The sequence below is a fragment of the Oryzias melastigma genome, linkage group LG9, assembly GCF_002922805.2.
Source record: "Oryzias melastigma strain HK-1 linkage group LG9, ASM292280v2, whole genome shotgun sequence".
NCBI lineage: Eukaryota > Metazoa > Chordata > Actinopteri > Beloniformes > Adrianichthyidae > Oryzias > Oryzias melastigma.
The window spans coordinates 9,044,199-9,066,999 of NC_050520.1; the positions used below are offsets into that span (position 1 = coordinate 9,044,199).

Genomic DNA, 22,801 nt, shown 5'->3' on the forward strand with positions numbered 1-22,801 from the left:
CATTAAAACAATTTAAGTGTAAAGACTTTAAAAGGGGAAGTAGCGTAGTTAAGAAAAGGAAAGAATCCTAAATGGAAATTGAGAATAGTGGCAGGATTTTGTTGTTTTATAATCGTTTTATAATGTTAATCAGCTCCAAATTGGTCAAAATTGTTACAATTATGTTTTAAAAAGGCAGTACATTTTTAAGTATTTAATATTTTAATCTTAGCATCCCTTTTGGGATGAAAGAGTTGCTGGAGCCAACCCAGCTACTGTTGTGCGAAGGCAGGTTACACCCTGAACAGGTTACCAGTCCATTGTCGGGCCAAACACTTCCACACACTCATGCACACCAATGAAGAGATACCAGTTAACCTTTAAAGTTTTTTTTTTTTTTTTTTTTTTACTTTGGGTGGAAGTCAGAGTTCCCAGGGAAAACCCATGCATGAGGAGCACATGCAAAGTCCACATAGAAAGATCCCATTCAGGATTCAAAGCAGGACCGTCCAACCCTACTTCAATGTATGAAGACTTAAATAAAATGCTGTACGTTCATTGTTTCTTGGTGACTTCTTGCACAGTTCTATCACTTGAAACTTAGTTTCTTTGTAAAACCATTCACCAGCTAACCAGCCTTTAAGTGTGAGCATGCGTGTGGTATTGATGCATGTTGTATTAAACATGTTGAAGTACTTTCATGGACTATTAACGTCCTGTTAAATGACGAGCGTGTGGATGTGAGCAGGCATAGCTGTGGTTGATGCGATGAAGCGCTCCAAACCAATTCCTAGCTCCATTTACTTTTTTTTTTCTCTTACGTGGTCTCTCGTATTTTTTTCTACATGTTTATATCCATGTTTTTTCATGCACAGGCCACCAAAGTACAGCCTGTTTTCACATCACTGAATGTCAATATTCCCATGTTGGCACCTGCTTACTGTCAAGACATCTAACTTTGGCGTCTTCGCTGAAAAAGAATCTAAATTGTTAATAAGTGCCCTGGTTTAGGTTACCACAAAAACCCAGACATTCCCCTTTGGTTTTATTTGGTACCACAAGAAGTGTTAAATCACAACTTGCAAACAAAGCATATGTGAGAAGAGAAAAGTTACTCTCATCTTTTACTAATAGAATTGCTAATAAATAGGTAGTTCTTTTCCAGTTTAGTCCAGTTTACTTAAAGTTGTGCTTTAAACATGTTCTTGTGGCATTTTTCTGACAATGGAGAACCCATATAAAGAAAATTAAGCCTAAAATTAGCTTTCTGAATATTTCTTTATTCAAGTCATTGTGAATTGGAAGCAGACAAAAAAGCTTGAGCAGGTCAAAACTATACGGCTGGATAGCTTTAATATTGCTTGCCATTTTTGTTACACTGCTAATGTCATTGAGAGTTGTAAGGGGCTGTGAACTAAAGGGAGAGAGTGTAAACAGAGTGATGATGGGAAATGGGGGATTGAAATAAACCCCTGCTTCTTATGCCATTTCCCCAGTTTTTATCCAACTGTCTAATGATCTATTGGACAATGGCTTTTTTCTGGGAGTGGTTGATGTGTACATGATCTTCACGGAGGTGTAGTAGTTAACACTGTCGCCTCATTGCTAAAAGCCTGTGGTTTGCATTGCACAGGGCTAGTCTCTGTGTACAGTTTGTGTGTTTTGCCTGTTCATGCAGATGTTTTCTTCGGATAATATGGTTTCTTCCCACAATTCACAATCATGACCTATAGGTTGATTGGTGACTCTAAATTGTCCCCTCAGTCTGTGTGATCCCATTGATAGATTGGTGAATTGTCAAGGGTGTACCGCACCTTTACCTCAAAGTAGTCAGGGCAGTCTCCAGTATCTCTGGCCAGGGCTTAACAGGATGAGAAAATGGATCCGTGATTCATTCATTTTGTTTAATTGATGCATTTGCCAGTAAATACATTGCTACACTACTACAAGTTGCTGACACCCTTTTCTCAGTAGGAACAAGTAAAATGGTTTGTAACTTGGACATTGTCAGTGACAGAATAAAAAATCACACAAGACAGTCTGGGAAGCAGAAATTTTAGCCATTGATCAGCAACTCTCTGCAGTTCGGTATCCACTGTTTCTGCTCCTTCAGAGTCTTTAGAACCACGTGAGGTCATTGATTACACTTTGGCATCTCTGTGTGTGAGCTGGAAAACCAGTGCTCATAATAAAGTTAAGTCCATCCGGCCAAGCTGCAGCAGTACAGCAAAACACAACAACAACAAAAAACTCTGGTACATTTTTTCTCAACAGGAGATGACATATAGGGAGAAGTTGGTCTCATTAAAGCCATTTTGCGTAATTGAAGTTTCTTCTTTCCATAATAGCGTGGAGGAAATTACGCACTGCAGTATGACATGTTGGACTATTGTGCTAAATTTGTTTTGGTAAAATTCAGCGACCTCATCCTTCCCTGTTCTCTATTCTCCCTTCATCTCCTCTTTTTTTCCTCTTCATATCCATTAGCCTAATGAACACCCTCCAGTTTCCTTCCACTGGGACGAACCTGGCTTGCAGTATTGTTTCCTTCATTGTGCGCTCTTACTGTACTGCACTGTGTGTACTTTACTGTACTTGTTTGTCGTGTTTGCATGCATGTTTGACAGAGAAAACAGGCTGGAGAGATTGCGCAGAGGAGCTCTCATTAAAATAGATGCTGGTAATCAAAGTGTAGGGCAATTAGCTCCGGCTGAGTGGGCGGAGGGTGTAGACCGACTGCCACTGTGTCAGGCCCACTGGTAAACTTTGTGATTGTTCACCTCACAACACTACTCATACAGAAGTGTTACGATACTCAACCCTGTGGGGTGTGCTCTCCTCGATTTATCTCTGTTAAACTGGCTGTTTTCTCTGCCTCAAACCAGATTTTGATATTAGAAAGTAGTTCTTGGCTCTTCTAGTTTCTCAGGAGAAATCACATTTAATCAAAGTGAAATGCTTTTGTATTTAAGGATCTTAGGTTTTAAAATAGTCACTTAATTGTTAACAGCATTATTTGTTCCTGTAAATGAGGGAGTCTTACAAAACTGGTTTGTTGAAGAGATTAGCAGACCTTGAGACTTTTTTTGAGTTTCCAAGACAGGCGAGTCAAGAAAAAAAAAAAAAAATTGATTCCTGAACCGAATACCCAGACGACACACTGAGGAGTTTTCACAGATATTTTTTTTCCTGGCACAGCTGACCGCATTTCTCTGAAAGAAAGAGTTCACAACAAATAACCAAATGCATCTCCGGGGGCAGCCAATTGTTAACCTAACTGTTCATCTCACACGGGCGCAGATCCAATACATTTCTCCCCTGAACTCATTCAAGCTCACACTCACACGAACACACTCAGACGCAAACACTACTGTGTCAGCTCAGACCTGAGGGTGTAGGTGTTATCGCCATCTGCTACAGGGCACTGCTCATCCTCTCCTCAGTTATTTATTGTGTTGTGGCTGCACTGGGCTGACCGTGGACGCAGATAGGGGCATGGCATTGCTTCACGGAAAGCCAGTTGTTCATTTAAAGGGAATGTCTCACTCGCATGTCCTTAGGGAGACTGCTTGGTCGCAATAAATGAAGGAATACCAGTGGCTGAGTAAAGAGAAGTAGCATGAGTGATGGCAGGCCAGTCTAGTTTCTGCTGGCAGCCAAGCAGCTGCTTTGAAATGCTGTTTATGCAATCATGGAGTCCTGTCAGTGTTAGTGAGGTAGCAGTACATCTTTATGGATGATCTTTAAAAGATTAATAGCCTTTTTACAGCACAAAATACTTTTTTTTTTGTTTTCTAAACATATCGTCTTAAAGGGTAACACAACAATCTTATTTGAGATTTGAAAAATGCAAAAAAAGGGGTGGACTGTGTGGGGGAGGTGTGGTTTGCCGCTGTGATTAACAGTGACAGTGAGGTTAGCTAGAGTCGGCGTAGTCACTCTGCATCTTCAATATAGAGAATGATGCCGAGCAAAGGGCTGCCAGTATCTCCACTGAACTTTCCGTGGAGGTTTTTCTCCTCCACCTTTTCCCGAGGCAGATGCTCATGGTCAAGACTGAATGGGACTCGTGTCTGAGTGGTAAAGTGACACTAGCATCATAAGCTAATAAAGGCTGACGTATTAAGCAAACAATACCAAGTGAAATGTTCATTGCAAATCCCATCACTAGAACATAGTTTGCTGGATTTAATGCCAATTACCCTCAACCACTGTTGCCTTACTTCAACAACGGCACTTTTAAAGCCTAATTCATAGATGTCAACAACTGTAAAAAGTTGATTTTGTACTTGGTTGCCCTTTAACTGTTTAACACTTTTGTCATTGTCGGTGATGCTTAAACACAAAATCTTTAACAGACTGTAACTTTTCAACTGTGAGCCCCTTTTCTGCTTCAGAATCTGCTGGAATTACATTGATTGTGTTAACAGTTGAAAAGTTACATTATATCAAGGACATAAAAACTGGAGCTCGAGTGTTAAAGGGTTAATGACACTTCTTAAAGAAGCTGGGAAAAATGTCATTTGGTTATAAGGAGTTTTAATGATATCGTCTTTTCATTATAATTCGCCAACATATTAAAGTCCAATTATTTGTCATGCATCTAGGTGTGTGAAATTTGGACTCAATCCAAATTCTTCCCTTCTCCCTTCCCCTTCATTTAGCCCTCCAAACGGAGGGTTATGAAAAAATAGCGTCTCATAATTCGGCTGTCAGTTTCATTCAGTGACGTCACCAATAATCAATTGTCCGCTAGCGTTAGCGCGGAGCTTCCACGCTTGAATATACATAACAGCAGTTTTATAACTTTAAAAAGGTCATGCTACAACAAAAAGTCATGACTTACATTTAAATGTAAACTTCTGTGGTTCAGAGCGCACCTACGTCAAGAAAAGTGATACGCAGCGTGATGCAGTTTACCCTCGCAATGAAGGACTTTGTGCCCCTCGGTTTGGAGGGTCGGAATTAAAAATATACATTTCCTGGACACGACTTTCACTTAAACTGCCACTTCAAATGGAGGGGAAGCGAGAAGGGAAGAATTTGGATTGGGCCTTGTTTTCCACATTCGACCCATCCCCTGGGGGAGAGGTGAGCTGCAGACACAGCTGCCCAATCCAACCCCTTAATGCTGAAAGTCAGGCAGGGAGATATTGGGTCCTGTTTTTAAGAGTCTTGGTTATGACTCGTCCTGGATTTGAACTCATGACCTTCCAGTCTCAGGAGGGACAGTCTACCAAAAGGCCATTGAGCTTACAGAAGTTCTAAAACAAGGAAAAGTTTAATGTAAAAAGCTTATTTCACAGGAAAACTAAAAAACAAACGCCAATAAAAATCTGTTGTATTTTCTCCAGTTTCCCCAATTTTCTTTAATGTTTACTCCATCTTTCACGGACAAACAGAACATTCACAGGTTGGACAGGAAAGCCGAGGATGATGGCCAGTTATATCTCCAGTTATGATCCCATTGGCACATTTTTGAGCAAGCCAATGACAAGCTGCTAGAATGCCCTGCTGGTGTGCAAAGTGGTTTGAAAACATGATTAACGGTGGTGGAGCACAATAGGAATGTGATACTCATTTGAGCAGCGGGTACAGCAGGCTAGCCTGGGAAATCATCCAGGCCCTAATTGCCGAAGCAGATCGTGATTCAGACTGCTGGAAACTTCCACACATGCCAAGCCCTCACTCACAGACACGCTTAAGCAGATATGGGTAAAAAGTGTGTTTTAGAATTTACTAACTTGGGTTCAATATAAAATATGTTTATTAGCGTGTCAGGATTTAAAGCTTAGACTGCTTTAACCTTAAAATCTGTCGAAAGAAATGATTTCTTTTGGCAGAATATAACATTTTTCTTCCATTAGTTTCAATTAAATTGCAGGTAAACAGCAGTGGAAGTCTGCAAATATAATCAGAAGGTCAGCTGTTTTAGAGGAAAAGTCATTAAAAAAGCTCCTGTCATTCTATAAAAACGATTTTTTTTAAGAATGCGGTTTGCTTTCACTACCAAGTATTCGCTTACTGAAGAGCTCTTTTGAGGTATTGGATATTTTATATCCTTTTATATTGGCCCAATGAAATAGCCCTAATTTTTTTCTTTGTACAGACGTTTTCAGAAACTCAAGTGTTGCATCTTCTCTAAGCAAGCAGAGCTCAGCTTCTTTAGCGTATAGATTTATGGGCAGTATAAAAAAAATTTACAGCAAGAATAGTTTTGCAAGAGTGTTCTCCACAGAAGTATAAACCCCGTCTTGCCTCTGTCCTCCTCTTTGCTTCTCCGCCCTTCCATTTCATTAAAAACAGCCATGGAAGTCTGAAGTCTTCGTGTCAACACTTCTGCTTCCACCTCTTCCCCCTTTTTTCATGTTCAGGGCCTCTCCCTAAACCTTCAACTGCTTTTCTTTATTCATTTCATGCTTACATATTTTCCTTTTTCCAGCCGTCTTTCGAAAAATCTTCCATTTTTATTTGCCTGCTTCCTTTGTACAAGCGGACAGCCGTGTAATTGCTGGCCGTGTGAGGAGCGGGATGAGACGAGGGCTTGTGTCGGTCTGCGCAGCGCGAGCGTACCTACCTACAGTCACTCTCCCAGCCGCGTCTTTGTTCCCGCTCCATTGTGGTCGGCTAGCTAAAGAGAAGCGCTACACATGTTGCTTGGCTGCAAGACTATCTGCAGCCTTTGTGATAAATATGGACCTCTGTTTCTCTCAAGTATTGTCGCTATTCTTCCCCATGCTGCCTGTCTGCTTGGATACCTTTGGGCTTGTTGCATAAAAGGAGATTAGCTTCACCTCTGAGAGACACATGCACAAATGACACACTGTGCACCCTCACAGGCTTAAGACTGTCCCTCAGACCGTTTTCTCCCCTTTCTTTGTGGCCCCCACAGCCTCTCACAGACACTTTCCAGTTTGCTGTGCGGACATATGGTGGTTGGACTGGGAGAGCTCCAGCAGTGTGCTCCACAGACATAATCTCTGTGACAGAAGTTAACCAATTTAAAACCAGCAGGCACATGCTTGATCATTCATGGATTATTACACAAGACACGAGTCGTGCATGGTTGAACGCACTGCATGAACTGATTCTGAGGGATAAAAACACTTTTGTGTATTGCTAAAGTTGTATCAGCTTAAAACCAATGAAGCCAAATTAGATATTAAAAAGAATGGTAACAGATTATTTCTCTAAAGGAACGCATAGATTTTCTGATTGCAGCTATTACAATGGTAACATCCTTAAGGAGGTGGTTAAGTTTGATCTGGATTAAGGGCTGATTACTAGGCTTTGTCAAGGTTTACCCTCATGTTCTACAACAACACACAAAACAGTGAGGAACCTCCTTTTCAAACCAAGGTTGGAAAAAGCCCAGAGTCTTTCAGTATCACTCTGGCTGTAAATGCCCTTGATCTTTTTAAAGACGTAGTTGTTATTTTTGTTATTTTTACTGCTGGAAAATGTAAAAGTAGATAATTTTTTATGTTTACGTCCTCTAATTTAAATAAGTCGCTCTCCTTCATGTCACAAATAAGCCTAAATTGCGGAACTCTTTTCAAAGGTCCTATAATAAATATAAACCTTTCAGAGTAAACTATATCCACATACAGTATATGAACATATATTACCTTTGGGATGCTAAAGAACAAAATATACTCCTACCTGGAGTAAGGCGCCTCGATCTCTAAAGCACTGCCTTTTGTTGCTTGTTGGTGCTGCCAATTTTATGATGTAGTCAATCAATCAAACTTTATGTATTTATTTACTTCTCGTACTTTGTGCAATTTGAAGTGATTCACATTTAAAATCTAAACAAAAACATACACAATCAAAACTTAACCCACCCCTCACCCTCCCCTCGGTTGCATCGTGTCTGCCTTGTCCCCACGAACACAAACAACATTGAAACTTTTTCAAAGATCGATGTGCATACCAAATAATGCCTAGTAGCCCCGGCTATCCCGAGGCTAGCGGCTAAGCACTGCTAGCTCAGTGGGAAAGCTAGTGGCTGATCCCCGCTAGCTCAGTAGGGAAACTGGGTGTTAGTGTTAGCCTAGGGGTGGCGGTTCTGGGAGCCTAGACTTTAACTGGTAGGGTTTGTTTTCACTTTGTGATAACAGCACGTGAAAACCTGCTTGTTTCCGTGGATATGGGAGGGGCTAGTGCTAAGGGCGCAGGTTTTTAGAGGATTACTCAAAAATGTTTGAATGGATCAAAATACCACTTTGTGGTTGTTTATCCTGGGGAATGAACATTATAATGCACTTAAAAGCTTAAAAAGTACATTTTGCATATTATTGGCCCTTTATATTTACATAAAAAACTATTTAAAAAAAGGTGTTATTATTATGGCCAGTGTTGTTAGCATGTATTTACAAACAGCCAAGCACAAAAACTGATGGAAATTCAAATTGGCCATGTGTAAGAAGTGCGGCCAAAATGCACGTTGCTGCATTGGCTGCACTTACTTTAACCCAAACCCCAATAATAAGAATTGAATAGTAATTTACTATTAATAATATTGGCTTTATTTTCCACATTTGTTGTGCTAAGAACCGCCCAAACCTGTATTAGAGAGATTTCATTATTAAAATTGAAGTTCTTTAAGATCTTAGGGCAAACTAGGCCACACATTAATTTTATGTATTCTATTTGGATTTTTTATTTTTGTCTTTTAAAAGGAAATAAAAAGTAATTAATTGAAAGACCTTTTGAGACATTACAAAATTACATCACTTTTTGATTTAAATAAAAGGCAATGATTATTGGTGGGCTTTTATGTATATCGAAGATAGAAATGTGATTTAAGTCTGTAAAGCCTGAGAATGCCTTTCAATATCTTATCATGCATGAATTCTTTGTTCGGTGGCCGTCTGCATACATTTGGGACCCAGCAAACACTATTATAGAACATAAAAGCTAAAAAGGTAAAAGAAAAATCCAATTACAGAGAATTTAACCTTTAATTGCAATAGTCAGTCTGTCAAACATTTATATTCAAAGACTTAAGCTTTAATCAATAATGAGCTATTTTTTTTAGATACTTTAGTATTGGCTTATTCGTGGATTTTCTGCTAACAGTGATTTAAAAAACATATTTTTTGAAGTTTGTGAAGTTGTAATCTGATCTATCAAGTGTCTATATAACAAAGAAGTCAAAACTTTATTTTCCTTTGGTTGAAGACATACTAAATCATCTTCAGGCAAACCTCTCCAGCTGTGAAGATGGAGTTAAACAAAAGCTTCCCATTTTGGCAGGCAGAGTCAGATGTCGGCCAAAAAAGCAGAATAGAAAAGGAAAGATGTTTGAGGTTGAGCAGAGTCCTCAGAGGTGCTGTGATGCGGATAGAGTGATTCAATTTAGAGAGAAAATGTGTGAATAACTTTTTTTTTTCTTCTTAATACGATGACGATTTTTTTTTCCAATTCCCGGAAGAGCAGCAGAAAAGTAAAATTCTTTTGGTGTGTGTCTGTTGGATGGAGATAGAGAAAGGAGTGACAGTTTTATTGTTTACCTCTGGCTATTTGTGCCAGCAGTGGGGCGACAATAAGCCGCACACTGACCTTAAATGAGGCTCACACTCTTTGGTCTTCTATCCCCTCCTGGCAGCTGGTTACACTAATCACTTACACATGCAGTACTTAGTTGTCATGGAAACGCTTTTATTGTCATTAAATTGGCAAAAATGGCTGTGAGCTGTGTTTGGGCTAGCTAAATAACTATAACAAAACGCTTTCTCAGGGCTTTTTTAATACTTCAGCGATATTCTTTAAAGCGGCCTTTTGCCCCGTGGTCGCAGAGATAACTCGCCTGTCACTCGGCAATTCTTTTTTAAAATTGTTGCACTTTTTTTTTTATTCGTTTTTCCTCATCGTTGAAAAATCTTTCCCATTAGTTTCCCTCCAAACCTAATTCTGCTTTTTTTTGCTGTTTTGTCAGTTTCCCAAATCCCATCAGCAGCGGTTTAAATATTTTTCCCACTTTTCCAGTTTGGTAACACGAATCCATTGTGTCTCCGCCTGCGGTGGTTACACTTTTTTCTTTCATTTCTTCACTTCACATGTTGTAATCTCACCATCCGGACTGTTCTGTCACTTCATCAATCCGCCCTCATTCCTGCTTTTTTTATTTAAGCTAATCCTTCATCCCACACACCTCTGTTTAAGCCCCCATCTTTTTTTGTACTTTCTTTTCAAACAACCTTCTTAAACCTTTTTTATTTATTTATAATTATCTTTTTTCCCTGCCTTTTTCCCCTACTTTTAAACTGTCTCAAAGAACGTCACCCTGCTGTTCTATATTTCACATAAATTCTTAGAAAGCATACTTGATTCAATTTTTTACATTCTTAATCTTTTTGATGTTTCTGCTTCATTTCTTTGGTCACTTCTCCTTTATTATCACTGTCCCCCTCAGCTGTCTCATGATGTACCCCCTCTCTTACTGTATAGTGATTTCTACTTACTTTGCTTCCTGCTGTAGTTGCTTCCCATCTCTCTCTGCTCCCTCCTTCATTCATTGATCTCTGATCTAATTGCTTTTGCTCCCACTCTGGGGACCCAGGCGCAGTGTAACAAGCTCCCCGAGGATGCGCTCAGCCCTCGTCGCAGCATCCCTGAATTGCCATTTTCTTTTTTATGTTTCCTCACCAGCCCTTCCCAGGGCATTTATTCATTAGCAGCTTTAATGCTGTAGCCCTGAGACACACAGCTTGATATTGGGATGCTCCGGGCTCAACAAAATCTAATCTGAGATTGGCTGCAGCTGAGGCTTGGTTCGGGTTTGACCAATTGCAACAGGTCTTCTCCTTCATTTGAAATGGAAGCAGCCTTGACCCACTGTGGGATGGAAAGATGGTGGCGGAGACAAAAGCAAAAGTGGGGGGGAAGAGCCAGGCAACCAAAAAATGCAGGAAGAGGTCGGATGGAGAAGAAAAAGGAAACCATGATTATGGAAACAAAACATTTTGGAAAATCTCGCAAACTAAACAAGACAAAGAAGTTTATGTAACAACCACTGAAACCTCAAGGATTTGAGAAATGTGTCACAAATTTCAGCTTTCCTACTGGTGGCATTTTTTTTTTGTTTTTATTTCAATCATACGGTGTGATATATCACACTTCAGCTGACATCCACAGATTCCACCTTCTTAAGTGAATCCTGGAGCAAAACTTAACAATTTTTGTCCAAATTTCGCCATTGTGAATTCCCAGTCGAGCCAAATCCCATTTTCACTCCTGTTTGCTCCATGCGGATGATCCGGGATAAGCAGCGTGAAAGGAACAAAGCTGGAATTCTTACAACAAGTTCTTATGCTTGTGCGGGTTGTGGTGGAATAAACCACCAGACAGTGTGGGAATATGAATATGAGCTCGGCTGTCAGTCATTTTAAGGCTTCATGTGCACGTTGTAAAATACAAACCTCAACAAGCAGCTCAATATGTTTTTCTGACACAGACCTCGGTGACAGCAGAGACGTCAACAGATCCACTGTGAGAGCCGCTCGCTCTGGTTGTGTTTCGCTCATCTTGATGATAACACACCAGCAGAGAGATCAAAACATTTTCTCTTGAGGGTTAATGGGTCAAATGCTTAGATCAAAATCCAGTTGTTGCATGCACTCCTCTCATTAGAAGCATTTTGAGAGAATCGTTTGGTACAGATACTCTGATCTCTGCCTCTGGGCCTCCCCAGTGTATGCTTTCTCTCCCTCATGCACACACACACTTTGTTGGTCTTGTGGGCTTTAGCAGTGGGCTGAATGCAGATCTCCTTCTTTGAAGTGAGTGAGTCCACAGTTAATATGTGCATGTGCTTGCACGCAAACACACACTTCCGCGGTGGAGGTGCATGCTTTTTAATCAAATCAGGTGTTTAATAATTAATGTGTGCGTTGAAAGAAGTAGAGGAAGAATGTGCGAACAGTTGTGACCCTGCAGCACTGCTGTTTAACCTTTACAGAGGAATAATCCCCCTGTGTGCACCAGTGTGGGTTTAAGTGTGAGGAAACTGCAGCATGTCTGAAGGGCCGTGTGGGCAAAACTATTCCTCTGTGTTTTCTGATACAACAGAGATACATGTTGTACATCAAGAATTTTATGTGGACATGTAGTCGTTTAGTATCAACACAGGTCTAACAAACTACACACATGCTGGTTTGTCAGCAATAATCAGCATTGATAAAAAATGTATGCTTCCCTTCCTTCTTTATTTTCTTATTCAATAGCATTTCATTACAAATTTACACATTTTACAGGTGAGTCTCAGTTTTATAAGAGCTTCACCGGATACGCTGCAGCATTTGTCAGGCTTCCTAGCATGTCCCGTTTTTTTATTTTCAATTAATTTTAAAAATTCATTATTTCCTTCCAAAATGATGACTAATAGAGAACTAATGCGCTCTCTTAATATCCAATCACCTCAAATCATTTTTTTAGTCAGTGGAAGAAAATTTAGTTTAAGGAGCAGTTTGTATTTTTTAAATAAAAAAATGTCTGATATGATTTGTTTTGTAGCATCTATGTTTTGAATTTGGTTACATCCGCTCTCAAAATAATGGTATTGTTGTCATTTTGAGCTTACAGATGAGCATGCTGGTCAGAGAAAAATCCTTTTTGTACTCGCAGGTTAGTTCCGGATGCTCTTTTGATTAGCCAGGCTTGCCACAGTTAGCACCGACTTTATCAATTTAGTTCAATTTTCAATAGTTTGTTTAGTAAGCGCCAGTGCATAATCGAAATGGTTAACATCGCATCCCTGTATTTAATGATCTCATTAAAAAAAAGTTGAAACAAGGTGAAGTTAAGAGAGTGAATTTCACTTTCTTGTTGACAAATACAGAAGAAGACTGGAGAGCATTGCAGATAACAAATGACTTCAACCACTATTTGACTATAGAAACACCAATAAAATCACATTTCTATGTCTGATTTTATGCGTCATCTGATATATATGTATATAAAAGTGAAAAAGTCCTCATTTCTTGGTGTTCATGCTTTGCAACGAGCTATTGAGAGGTATAAACTGGAAAGTCACAAATGACATTTCCCATGAAACCCCAGGTAACATTTTAAACCCACTCTGTTCTCTGTTTGTTTCTGTAGGTGTGTGGAAATCATTGCCAAGGAGGGCCGAAGTCTGAAGGAGCTGTATCTAGTGTCCTGTAAAATCACCGACCACGGTAGGATACTTTCTGTTGCCATTAACTTCTAGCATTATTATCATAACCATCATTGCCCACATTCACAGAAGTGATATAGGAGACATTTGATTTTACGGCTCGCCTCTTATGAGACTCACTAACGGTAAAATCATTATGAAACATTTCAGACAAATATAATTCATGCTTCTCACTGCCTTTCATTCTGTCTAGAGCTTTACCTTCAATAGAATGGAGCTCCACTCAGTATTCTTCAAAAGTTGATTTACAGCCATCATTTATTTATGTATTTGTTTCAAAATTCCTATTTATTTATGGAAACAATTATTTAGAAAGAGAGAAGTCTTGAATATTCAGGTTTGTGGAGCAGTGCTTTGGTGCACAGAGACGACATTTCCCTTCAGGATTCTGTATTTGTGCTTTTATTTGTGGGAGTTTGTATTGTCTGACAGGAGACAGGCTGAGTCTTTTTTATTTCTTTCTCTGATAAAGTCTGGCAGCTTGTATATTCCTGCACCATCATCTCTGCTTTTTCACTGCCTTTGGTTTACTCTACCTTTGCGTCTCCGCTCGATTCTGTTCACCCATATGTTCTGCTGAATATTCCGGTCTTTCATCACCGACACTACAATGCACAGTTGGAGTTCTTCACTACTTGAAGTGCTGACTATGACTGTTTGCATGTGTTATGGGTTTCTTTGTGTGGGTGTATTTGTTCAGTTCTGGAACTGCAGATAAGCATGAACTTCTTGAAATCCTCAGTACACCCTAATTCTTATGAGGTGAGAGTGGTTCACAAATCTTTTGTTTATTTATTATTTTACTAAACAATACACCAAAGTTTTTTTTTTGTTTGTTTGTTTGTTTGTTTTGCTTTTCGCAGCAATGGAAGGACATTCCTTCCACCAAATGTGTTAACACAAATAAATCCACTTTGCATTCACCCACTCTTAATAGGGACTAATTTGAAGTCAGTCTGTAGCTGAACTTTCTTCTTCAAAAAATAATAAAATTTTGTTTTCTATGCAACATGGAGTCACAACTAAATGGTCAAAAATCAGCTGAACGTTTTCCCTTAGTCACAACTGCCCTTACGGGTAAATAAAGATGGGCAAACCTGTACAGGGCATGCAGGTGTCCTGCAAAACAATATTAAGGTCGTAGACTGCTCGGTGAACCCAAAGAGCAAAAATTTGAATTACATTTTATCTATGGGCATGCTGCGGGGTACAGATCGTAACAAACACTTGTCCCTTGTGCTACCCTAGACGTGTTTTCAATAAAAGTGGGGTCATCTGGACCCCATAAGACAGCGCACTGAACTTTCTTTTTTCAACGATTTTTTTTATCTTCACTGATGTCAGATCACACATCAATATAGTGGTGGGGTCATCTGGACCCCATAAAATAGCACAAGGGTTAAGATGTAGCTGCTTCTGTTTATGACGGCCCACAGGCCCAGACAACCCAAAAACCTGCTGCATCCATACGGGTCAACCCTCCGTAGGGGGGCATGTGACTAAAACCTTGTAAAATTCTCTCCTTAAGGTGGATTGATTAAAAATTTTAGTTATTGATAAAGATTTTTAATAAAAAAAAAAAAAATTGTACTTGGATTCAGTTTGACCAAAACCCCTTTAATAAAATGTATGTCCTACAAATGATTAACCTAAAAGTATCCATCATTCAATATTTATTCATGCTTGAATGCATGAATAAACAAATGAACCACACAGATGTAGCAACAGAGATAACACACAAACACAAAATATTTTTCAAAAGAACATCCATTCAAGAGAAGCATCATAGCTGAAAAATGAACAAACAAAGAACATTTAAAAAAAGTCATTAAAAACTAACCAAAAAAGAGAAATAGTGTGTCAAATATTAATAATACCTGCAATTGTGTTAAAGTATTTGTATTAAATGTATTTTCATTTGAAGTTAATCTAATTTTAGTTATTTTATGAAGGATGTGTGTGTGTTAAAAGGTTGCAGTAGAACAGAAAATGTCATGCTTGGTTCATCTGAATGCATCCAGTGTTCTGAAATTCTGATCTTAGATTAGATTATCAATCCTCGAAAGGAGTCATAACTATATCTTTAATTTGGAAAAAGGGCTTTTTCCTTGGACCTCCGTGATCTTTCTCTTGCTCTACACTTTAACCCCATCTGAACAAAATAATTACTCACTAATTGGGTCACATTTTTAGGGGGTTTAGGAGCTGTTTTGAATTTCTTTTAAGTAGAAATGTTCACCTTTTCCTCTGAACTTTAACATTAACGGATCAGTGTTAAAATGATCATTAAGGGATCATGTTCGATGACAAAAAGATATATAAAGTACTTAAAAAATGCATGAACACAGCACTTTTATTTATATGCTGTTGTTTCTTTGTGCATCTTTAATCATTTTGACCAAGATGAATAGTTGATATCTGATCTACTTCCTTCAGTAATGACCGCTCTGGTCTTCTTTAGTTGCTGATAATGTCTATACGTGTTTGTGTGTACACTTGTCTTTCTAAGATGGAGTGGGCCGCTGCGGGAGCTCTGTGCTCTAACACAGTGATTGGTGGATTTCCTGCCTCGCTCTTTGATAAATTAAATAACTGAAATGAGATTTTACATCTGCCAAGCTGCCCCACGTTTTTTCCGCCCATCTCCTGTGCTAATTATTTTTATTAATGGCCTCTCTGAGTGCATTTGAGATGTCCACGAGCCTCTTATGGTTGAGTGTTCTGTTTTTCGCTCCCGGCTTTTGCTTCCTGTCTGAATTTTATGGGCGCTTTGAGGACAGACAGAACGAGAAACACAAAAACACGTTTACTTGGCAGAATGAAAAAACTGGTAGTATATATGTATTTATCCATCTGTACATTCAGTTCTGGGAATCGTTTTGCAAGAGTGAAAACAAATACATGGAAAATGAGTGTTGTACATTCTTGGTGTGAAAGTGGAAATCCTATGAAAGGGAGAAAAAAAAAATCATTACACTCTAATTTGTTATCCCTGAAAACCAGGGATGTTCACTTCAATGATGTCTTTGTTCCTGGTGTTTCTAGACAGACAGTTGTTTATTCTTGGATTCAGTGTTTCACACTCATTTATGAGGTTTATGGAAAAAAGAATAAAACAGTGGATTTCACACCTGTAGATTCAGTCACACTACTGGAGGATTTGGCTACTTTTTAAACCACATTTTACAAATTTCCTTTATGTGACAACAGGTGCTGCTTGTACTCTTGTTTTTTTTCCTACAAATTTAATTTCTTGTGCTTTAGACTTTACTTTGTGTATCTGAACAATGTAAACCGTGGACAGCTTGTTATGCTGGTTGCAGGACCACACAATCATTTACACTCAGATGCCCACTGAAGAATAATTTAAAATAATCAATTAACCTATCAAGCAATTTTTTGGTCTTAAACCGGAGTACCTAGAGAAAACCAACACATGCACGGGGCGACATGCGAACTCCACACAGAAAGCTCCCAGTCGGGATTTGAACCACGGCCTCCTCACTGTGAGGTGAGAGTGCCGACCACTATACCACTGTGCCACCCATTTGGAATTTCCACGAAATCTTACCAAGAAAATGAACCCATTGCATCATTTTTGCTCAAATAATAACTTTGTGTGAATTTTTGTTTTGTTGTAGGTGCAAGTAATATCACTGTTGATACTTTGACACTACTCACCATTTAAAACAAACGATTTAACCTCTGCTAAAACTATGTTGAATGCCAGGGCTCACTGGACACTTTTTTGTATTTAACTCAAAATTCTGTACTGAAGACAAATATGAAGAATATTTTAATGTAACAATTCTCTTTCACATACAATTGTCTGCACAAACCTGCACACATCATTTTTGCAACACAGACTATCACTACCATTGTTACCTGCTACCACTTGCACACCCCCCAGCACTGCCCCTAGAAGCAGTCTATGGCAACTAGCATCTCAGACAGTCCACCAGCTCAACCCCCATAAGCCCAAAATACAAAGAAAGGGTCAACAATCTACAGGACCAACAGGTCTTCTACTAACATGACCAAAGTACCAAACTGTTGTAGAAATATTCAACAAGATAAAATACAAATACCAAAAGAATATTTAGAAATGTTTGCCTTTGTAGACGTAAAAGGGTAAGATCACACTTTTTTTTTCCAGACTTGAAGTACAACTGGCTTGAAAGTTGATCCTGATGAGAAAACCTGCAGCACTTCTCTCTCACTCTTAATCAGATCTCCTGATCCACTCCCTTCCTCACTGATCTACCCCAAGCTGTGTCTTTGGCACGCCACCTTAGATAGTAGAACTTTCTTGTCTCCTCCGATTCTGTCACTCATCGTCAGCTGGCTGCTTTTGTCCTTTTTGTGCCAGTTTTGTATTCAGATGCATCCATTTGGGTGTCTGCATGCTGGGAATGTGAGAGTGAGCGAATCAGCATGTCCTTATCTTGTTCCTCCATTGCCCATCTGCTTTATCCAGGTACAAAAACAGAGACCCAGTCACCTCTGTTCCTTACATATGGTAATTCTCCTTCTTCACCCACACATGTCCCCCTGATCCTTTGCATTGTCAGTCATGGCCTTCTGTGTACATCTGTGTGAATACAAGATAGAGCAAAACACCTGTGGGAGGTTGTGTGGCGAGCTCGGGTCGGCTTTTACAGGTCTTTGAGCTGAGCTGGCACCGAGCTCAGGAGATGGATTTCAGGATCCTAGGATGGAGCTTAACCTTTTGGTCAACTGTCACCAAAAAAACTGTTAAGTTGTTATTGAAGTTACTTAAAATATAAAAATGTTTACCTTTTTAGGGAGTTAAAGATTCATTTTTTGTTAAAGTAACTCACCATCAAACTTAAAAGTTCAGACAATTGAGAATTTCTACGTTCTCAGGAAATGGAAGATAATATTTGAGCTTTTAAATATTTTACTTTCAATTTAAGATTGCAGTAAATTCACTTGCAAATGAGATTAGATTAGATTAGATTAGATTAGAAATGGTTTATTTCAAGCAATCAAGAAAAAAAACAACTTCATGTGCAATACAGACAATCAACAGAAAATCACATCCATAAAGACACGTTAAACACGGGATAACTAGACAATAAAATAAAAATTGCCTGAAAGGGGGGTGAGGGGTGGGAGTGAGTATATAGTCCCACCCCGGTTCGACCTTACCATTTATTTGACATGTATTATCATTATCTGATTCATAACAAAAAATCCAATATTTTGATCTTTCCGACATAGATTTAGGTTATTTGGAATCCTCTTTAACTATAAATCATATAATCATACAACACTATTTCAGACTTTGTCATTGAATATGCAGATCTACTATCAAAATTCAGAAAACAGAATATTTTTCAGTAGAAATAAATCATTAGTATCAAACATCAACGCTTGGAGGTCTTCAAACGCTTTTTTCAGCTCTGCAACTTCAGATGAGTCTTGGTTTTTCTTCGGGGCATGGTTAGCTCTCTATATTGCAGAATTACTACTTTTTTGTAGTAATTCTCTGATATTTCAAGATGAAAATTGCCTAAAGCTGTCAAAGCTGGAGAGAGCTTGGAACACATGTCTGCTCGTAACCTGGAACCGGGAAAATAAAAAAAAGTAAAATAATCCAAACATAAAGTCAGTTTACAATGGTTTTTCTAAATGAGTAGTTTATTATATAAATAAAAAATCCAGATTAATTTGTCAATATCTAAACTGTGACTTCATTTTCCTATAAAGCAACCATCTATATTGGCTTTTTAATAATATAAGTTCTAGCTTTGTTTAGTTAATATAACTGTTTTGTCAAATAGAGCTGGTTTGAATCAAAATTAAAATAAAAGAAACTGATGTTGTGAATAACACGAAATCATAAACTTGAGAATGGAAATCCAATTAACTCAGTTTTTAAAACAGTAACTACTACCTATGAAAATAGTATGTGTTCTATGCTTCCTTTTCGAGTCATCCCATTGTGCTTTTGAGCTCAACAATATTGTCCCTGCCTTTAACCTGAAGGCAGCGGTGTCTTTTTATTATTCCACGTTGTTTGTGCGGATTGATGTGCATGTCAAAACCTTCAGCACAATATCCATTTTATGCCCTTGATGTCCTGCAGGGCACGATGCCATTTTTAAAATGTCACACATGCTGGGATCACAGCACTAAAGAAAATTGATGAAGACTTGAATTGGTTTATCAGTTATTGAATTTACATGTTGCATCAACAAACATAAATTTGGATCTGGTCTTGCTGTCTTTCTTTGTCACATCTTTGTTTCATTTTGAAGCATTTGCAGGTTTTTTTTCTCCCACTTCCTCTGTTTTATTAGGTTATTCAAAGCCATACACCAAGTGCTGTAAAACATTACTGCATGTAAATAGAGATAGTGTAATAGCTAGTTTGCTGTTGCACTATCTCTGTTTGGCACTCTGAAGGTAAACGGGAAAACAACAGTCAATTAAAATAACAGAGCAGACCAGCATATTTATGTGGACTGAAGAGAACAACTCAGGATAGGAGCATTGTCGTGTTGCATCTGCTTGTTTTGAGCACACCTCATTTATCTAATGCTCCGTTCACACTGAACACAATCAGAGTAGGAAATTTGTGTCTGCTGCCTCACTTTTGACACATCCAATTCAGTGCTCAAAGCTTGCCCAAAAATATGCTCATAAACTTGACCGTCTTGTAGGAGGAGCTACCGTCAAGTTTTTAGGCTCATCACTTCATGGAAGCACTGACTGATCCTAATATGTAATTCAACTCAACAAGGTTCATAAAAATGTATTTTTCTTTTTTATTTTCTTAGATGTGAAAAAAAAGAAAATAGAACATAGGGACTTCTTTTATAGTTTCCTATTGTTTATTTTCACAACACTACAATGTTCTTAATCATGTTAATCAGAATGTTTTAGTGCTAAAAACTTGTTTAAAAGTTTTTGTCACTACATCTTTTATCTTTTAAGTTAAAAAATTTTAATTTTAGTCATTTATTAAGAAAGGGAAATATATTAAGATGAAAACTGCATATTCAAATCGTTGTGAATCAGGACCAGACGAAAAAAATGTAGTTGAAGAAAGAGCATATTTTTATGTAGAAAATACATTGCAGAAAAAAAGTACTACTGCCACTCTTCAGAAACTATGTCCTAAAAAAATTACTTTTTTTAAATTTTATTTTGGCTTAAAATGACAAAATCCCAATTAAAAGACCACTGGGAATGCTAAAGTATGTTTTATGTTCACAGACATTTCACAGTTGAAAATAGGTGAACAGAACTACTGTCACAGACCTCTCTTTCTTTTCTAACCTCATTTATATATGTTATGTTAATGGAACTGGAATTATTTACACACATAAAATTTACCTTGTCACTTATAACATAAATAGTTCAGCTGGTTCACCGTTTCACCTAAACATAATTATAAAAAAAGATTCTATTTATTTATTTTCTAAATAAATCCCTACTTCAGCTTTCATGTAAGTGCACATGACCTAGCATGCAAATAGCTTAATAAGCTCTCAAAGTTTCAAACTACTAAAACTATTCGAGTCAATACTTTTCCCATGGGAAAAAAAAGTTTAACTTTTGTTCTCTTTTTTATGATTTGGAAGTAGATTTAATGAAATGCACTAAAACTGAGAAGAAAGTGTGAAAGATGGTTTGAAAAGGAGAATTTGAACTACTGTCCTTTAAGGAAAGTCAACTAACTGCACGGTCACTGCTCAAGTGCATAAGTACGCGTCTATAGCACTCCCATCTACAGATAGTCCATAGTGTGCAAGTTCAGATTTCCATTTCCTTACATCAGCCTGTGGTTGTATTTGCAGATTGGAGAGCCGTGCAAAGAAGCTGGAATTGAATTAGTTTCCATATATTGTCCTCTCCTCCTCTTTCTTCAACTAAGCCCTGAGGTCTATCCACTGTTTGCCTTATGGGGGAGAAAAGTGAGGGAGGCTTAAGCACTGAAGACCCCGGCTTATGCTTTTTACCATCTTACTGGTTACTCAAAAGCACAGTCACACACTTTCCCTCCGTCTCTCACCAGCTCACAAACACTCTTTCTTAGAGGATTATAGCTTGGCGAGTCTCGTTTGCAATTACACGTGTGAGGGCAAACACAGTCGCACAGTCACTACACACTTCACATGGACTTCTGAACTCATTCTAAAATCCTTGTTGACTAACATTATTAAACTACAGTGCAGAAACTTTGTCTTAACTGCTCCAAATAATAACAATAAAAACGGCCTGCATGGTCTTCTGCCATATTGTCCCTTTGTTGGTGGAAAAATCCACTTTCAATAAATGCTTGCCATTGGGTAGCGTCAGTCCAGTGTTGCTAAAAGCGCATTTAAGAATGACCGTTTAGCATTTCACATTATCTGTTATTGCTGACTATAAGCTTTTGTTTGTTTTGTCAAAGTAAGGTATTGCATTTTCTTGTTTTATACATTTTGCGTGAAGAAGAGACTTCTTTTTCTTGAGACATCATCATATCCACTGCGCAGGTAGCACTGATACAGACCTGAGACAGGTGTGAAATGCTCTGTATCCCTTTTCTCACTGTGGTTGTCTCATTTTTTTTTTTTTTTTTTTTTTTTCACATTGTCGATTTCCCCATCCCTCAATGTCTTGCTGTCTTACACTGTCCATCTCTCCTCGTCTTCCTCCTCCTCATCTCTCTCAGGTGTAAATCGACCTGTGGATTATGTGGTTGCTGGTGTGTAATGGGGATCAGATTTAGATAATAGTAAAAGATAGGGTTTATATTTAGCTGCAGGCCTGCAAAGTCCTTTAAGGAAATGCTGTACAAGAAAATCTTTAATTTTTAGCACCTTTAGTACAGTCTTATTGTTGCTTTGTCTTCAATTATGTTTGTTAAATACAACACTTGACCTAAAAAACTGAAACATATAATATAAATGTTAAAAGAAATCCAAATAACACAACAAATACAAGAGAGTTTAAAAGCACTGAAACCTGCAATTTCCAAAGAGTTTCTGTAAAAAATGCAGAAATATGGATGATTGCAAAATTCTGTTGCTATTTTTAAATTTTTGGCTGAAAAGTTACTAAACTAAGTGACTTTAGAGTTATTATTGGCTGCACTTTCAAGCTTGACTCTAAAATTAACAAGTTAATGAAATCCTGCTGTGGTTATCAAAGGTTTAGCTGTTTTTCGGAAGGCAAACTTTCTCTCCGGAAGGTCACTCACTCTTTCAATTTTCTGCATGTGTATATTTTAGAGATAATACCTCCACTAATCCTTGCAATGTCAATGCTTGTATTGGCTGATTATCCCCCACTGTTTATTCATACTTCCTGCTGATGTCATTTCCTCCTGCTGTCTTTGAACTTTGACCCGTCATTTACCTCCTAGCGTTGCCGTGGTTTCCTCCACTATGGTGGCTGCAGTAAAGACAACATCCCCATCTTTATCTCTGTAGGATTCTGGAAGGTTACTGGAGGATCTGAATGCAAAATCTTTTTGTAGTTAAAGGTCAGTTTTGGTTTAGATGCTAAGTACCGCCTTTTCATACTTTTGTAAAACTTTTCATTAGCTCATATATTTATCCTCATTTTTAATTGGTTGACTGATAATCACAACAATTACAAACTTTAACTGATTTAGGTTTAAGA

At 38.2% G+C, this 22,801-nt stretch overlaps 1 protein-coding gene across 1 annotated transcript in view; it reads left to right on the forward strand.

Annotated features, from left to right (window-relative positions):
• fbxl17 (F-box and leucine-rich repeat protein 17) overlaps positions 1-22,801 on the forward strand; it is a 229,773-nt gene that overhangs the window by 152,317 nt on the left and 54,655 nt on the right. Inside the window, exon 9 of the mRNA XM_024276157.2 lies at positions 13,084-13,160. Coding sequence (XP_024131925.1) covers positions 13,084-13,160 — 77 coding nt within the window. The remainder of the gene's footprint in view (positions 1-13,083; positions 13,161-22,801) is intronic.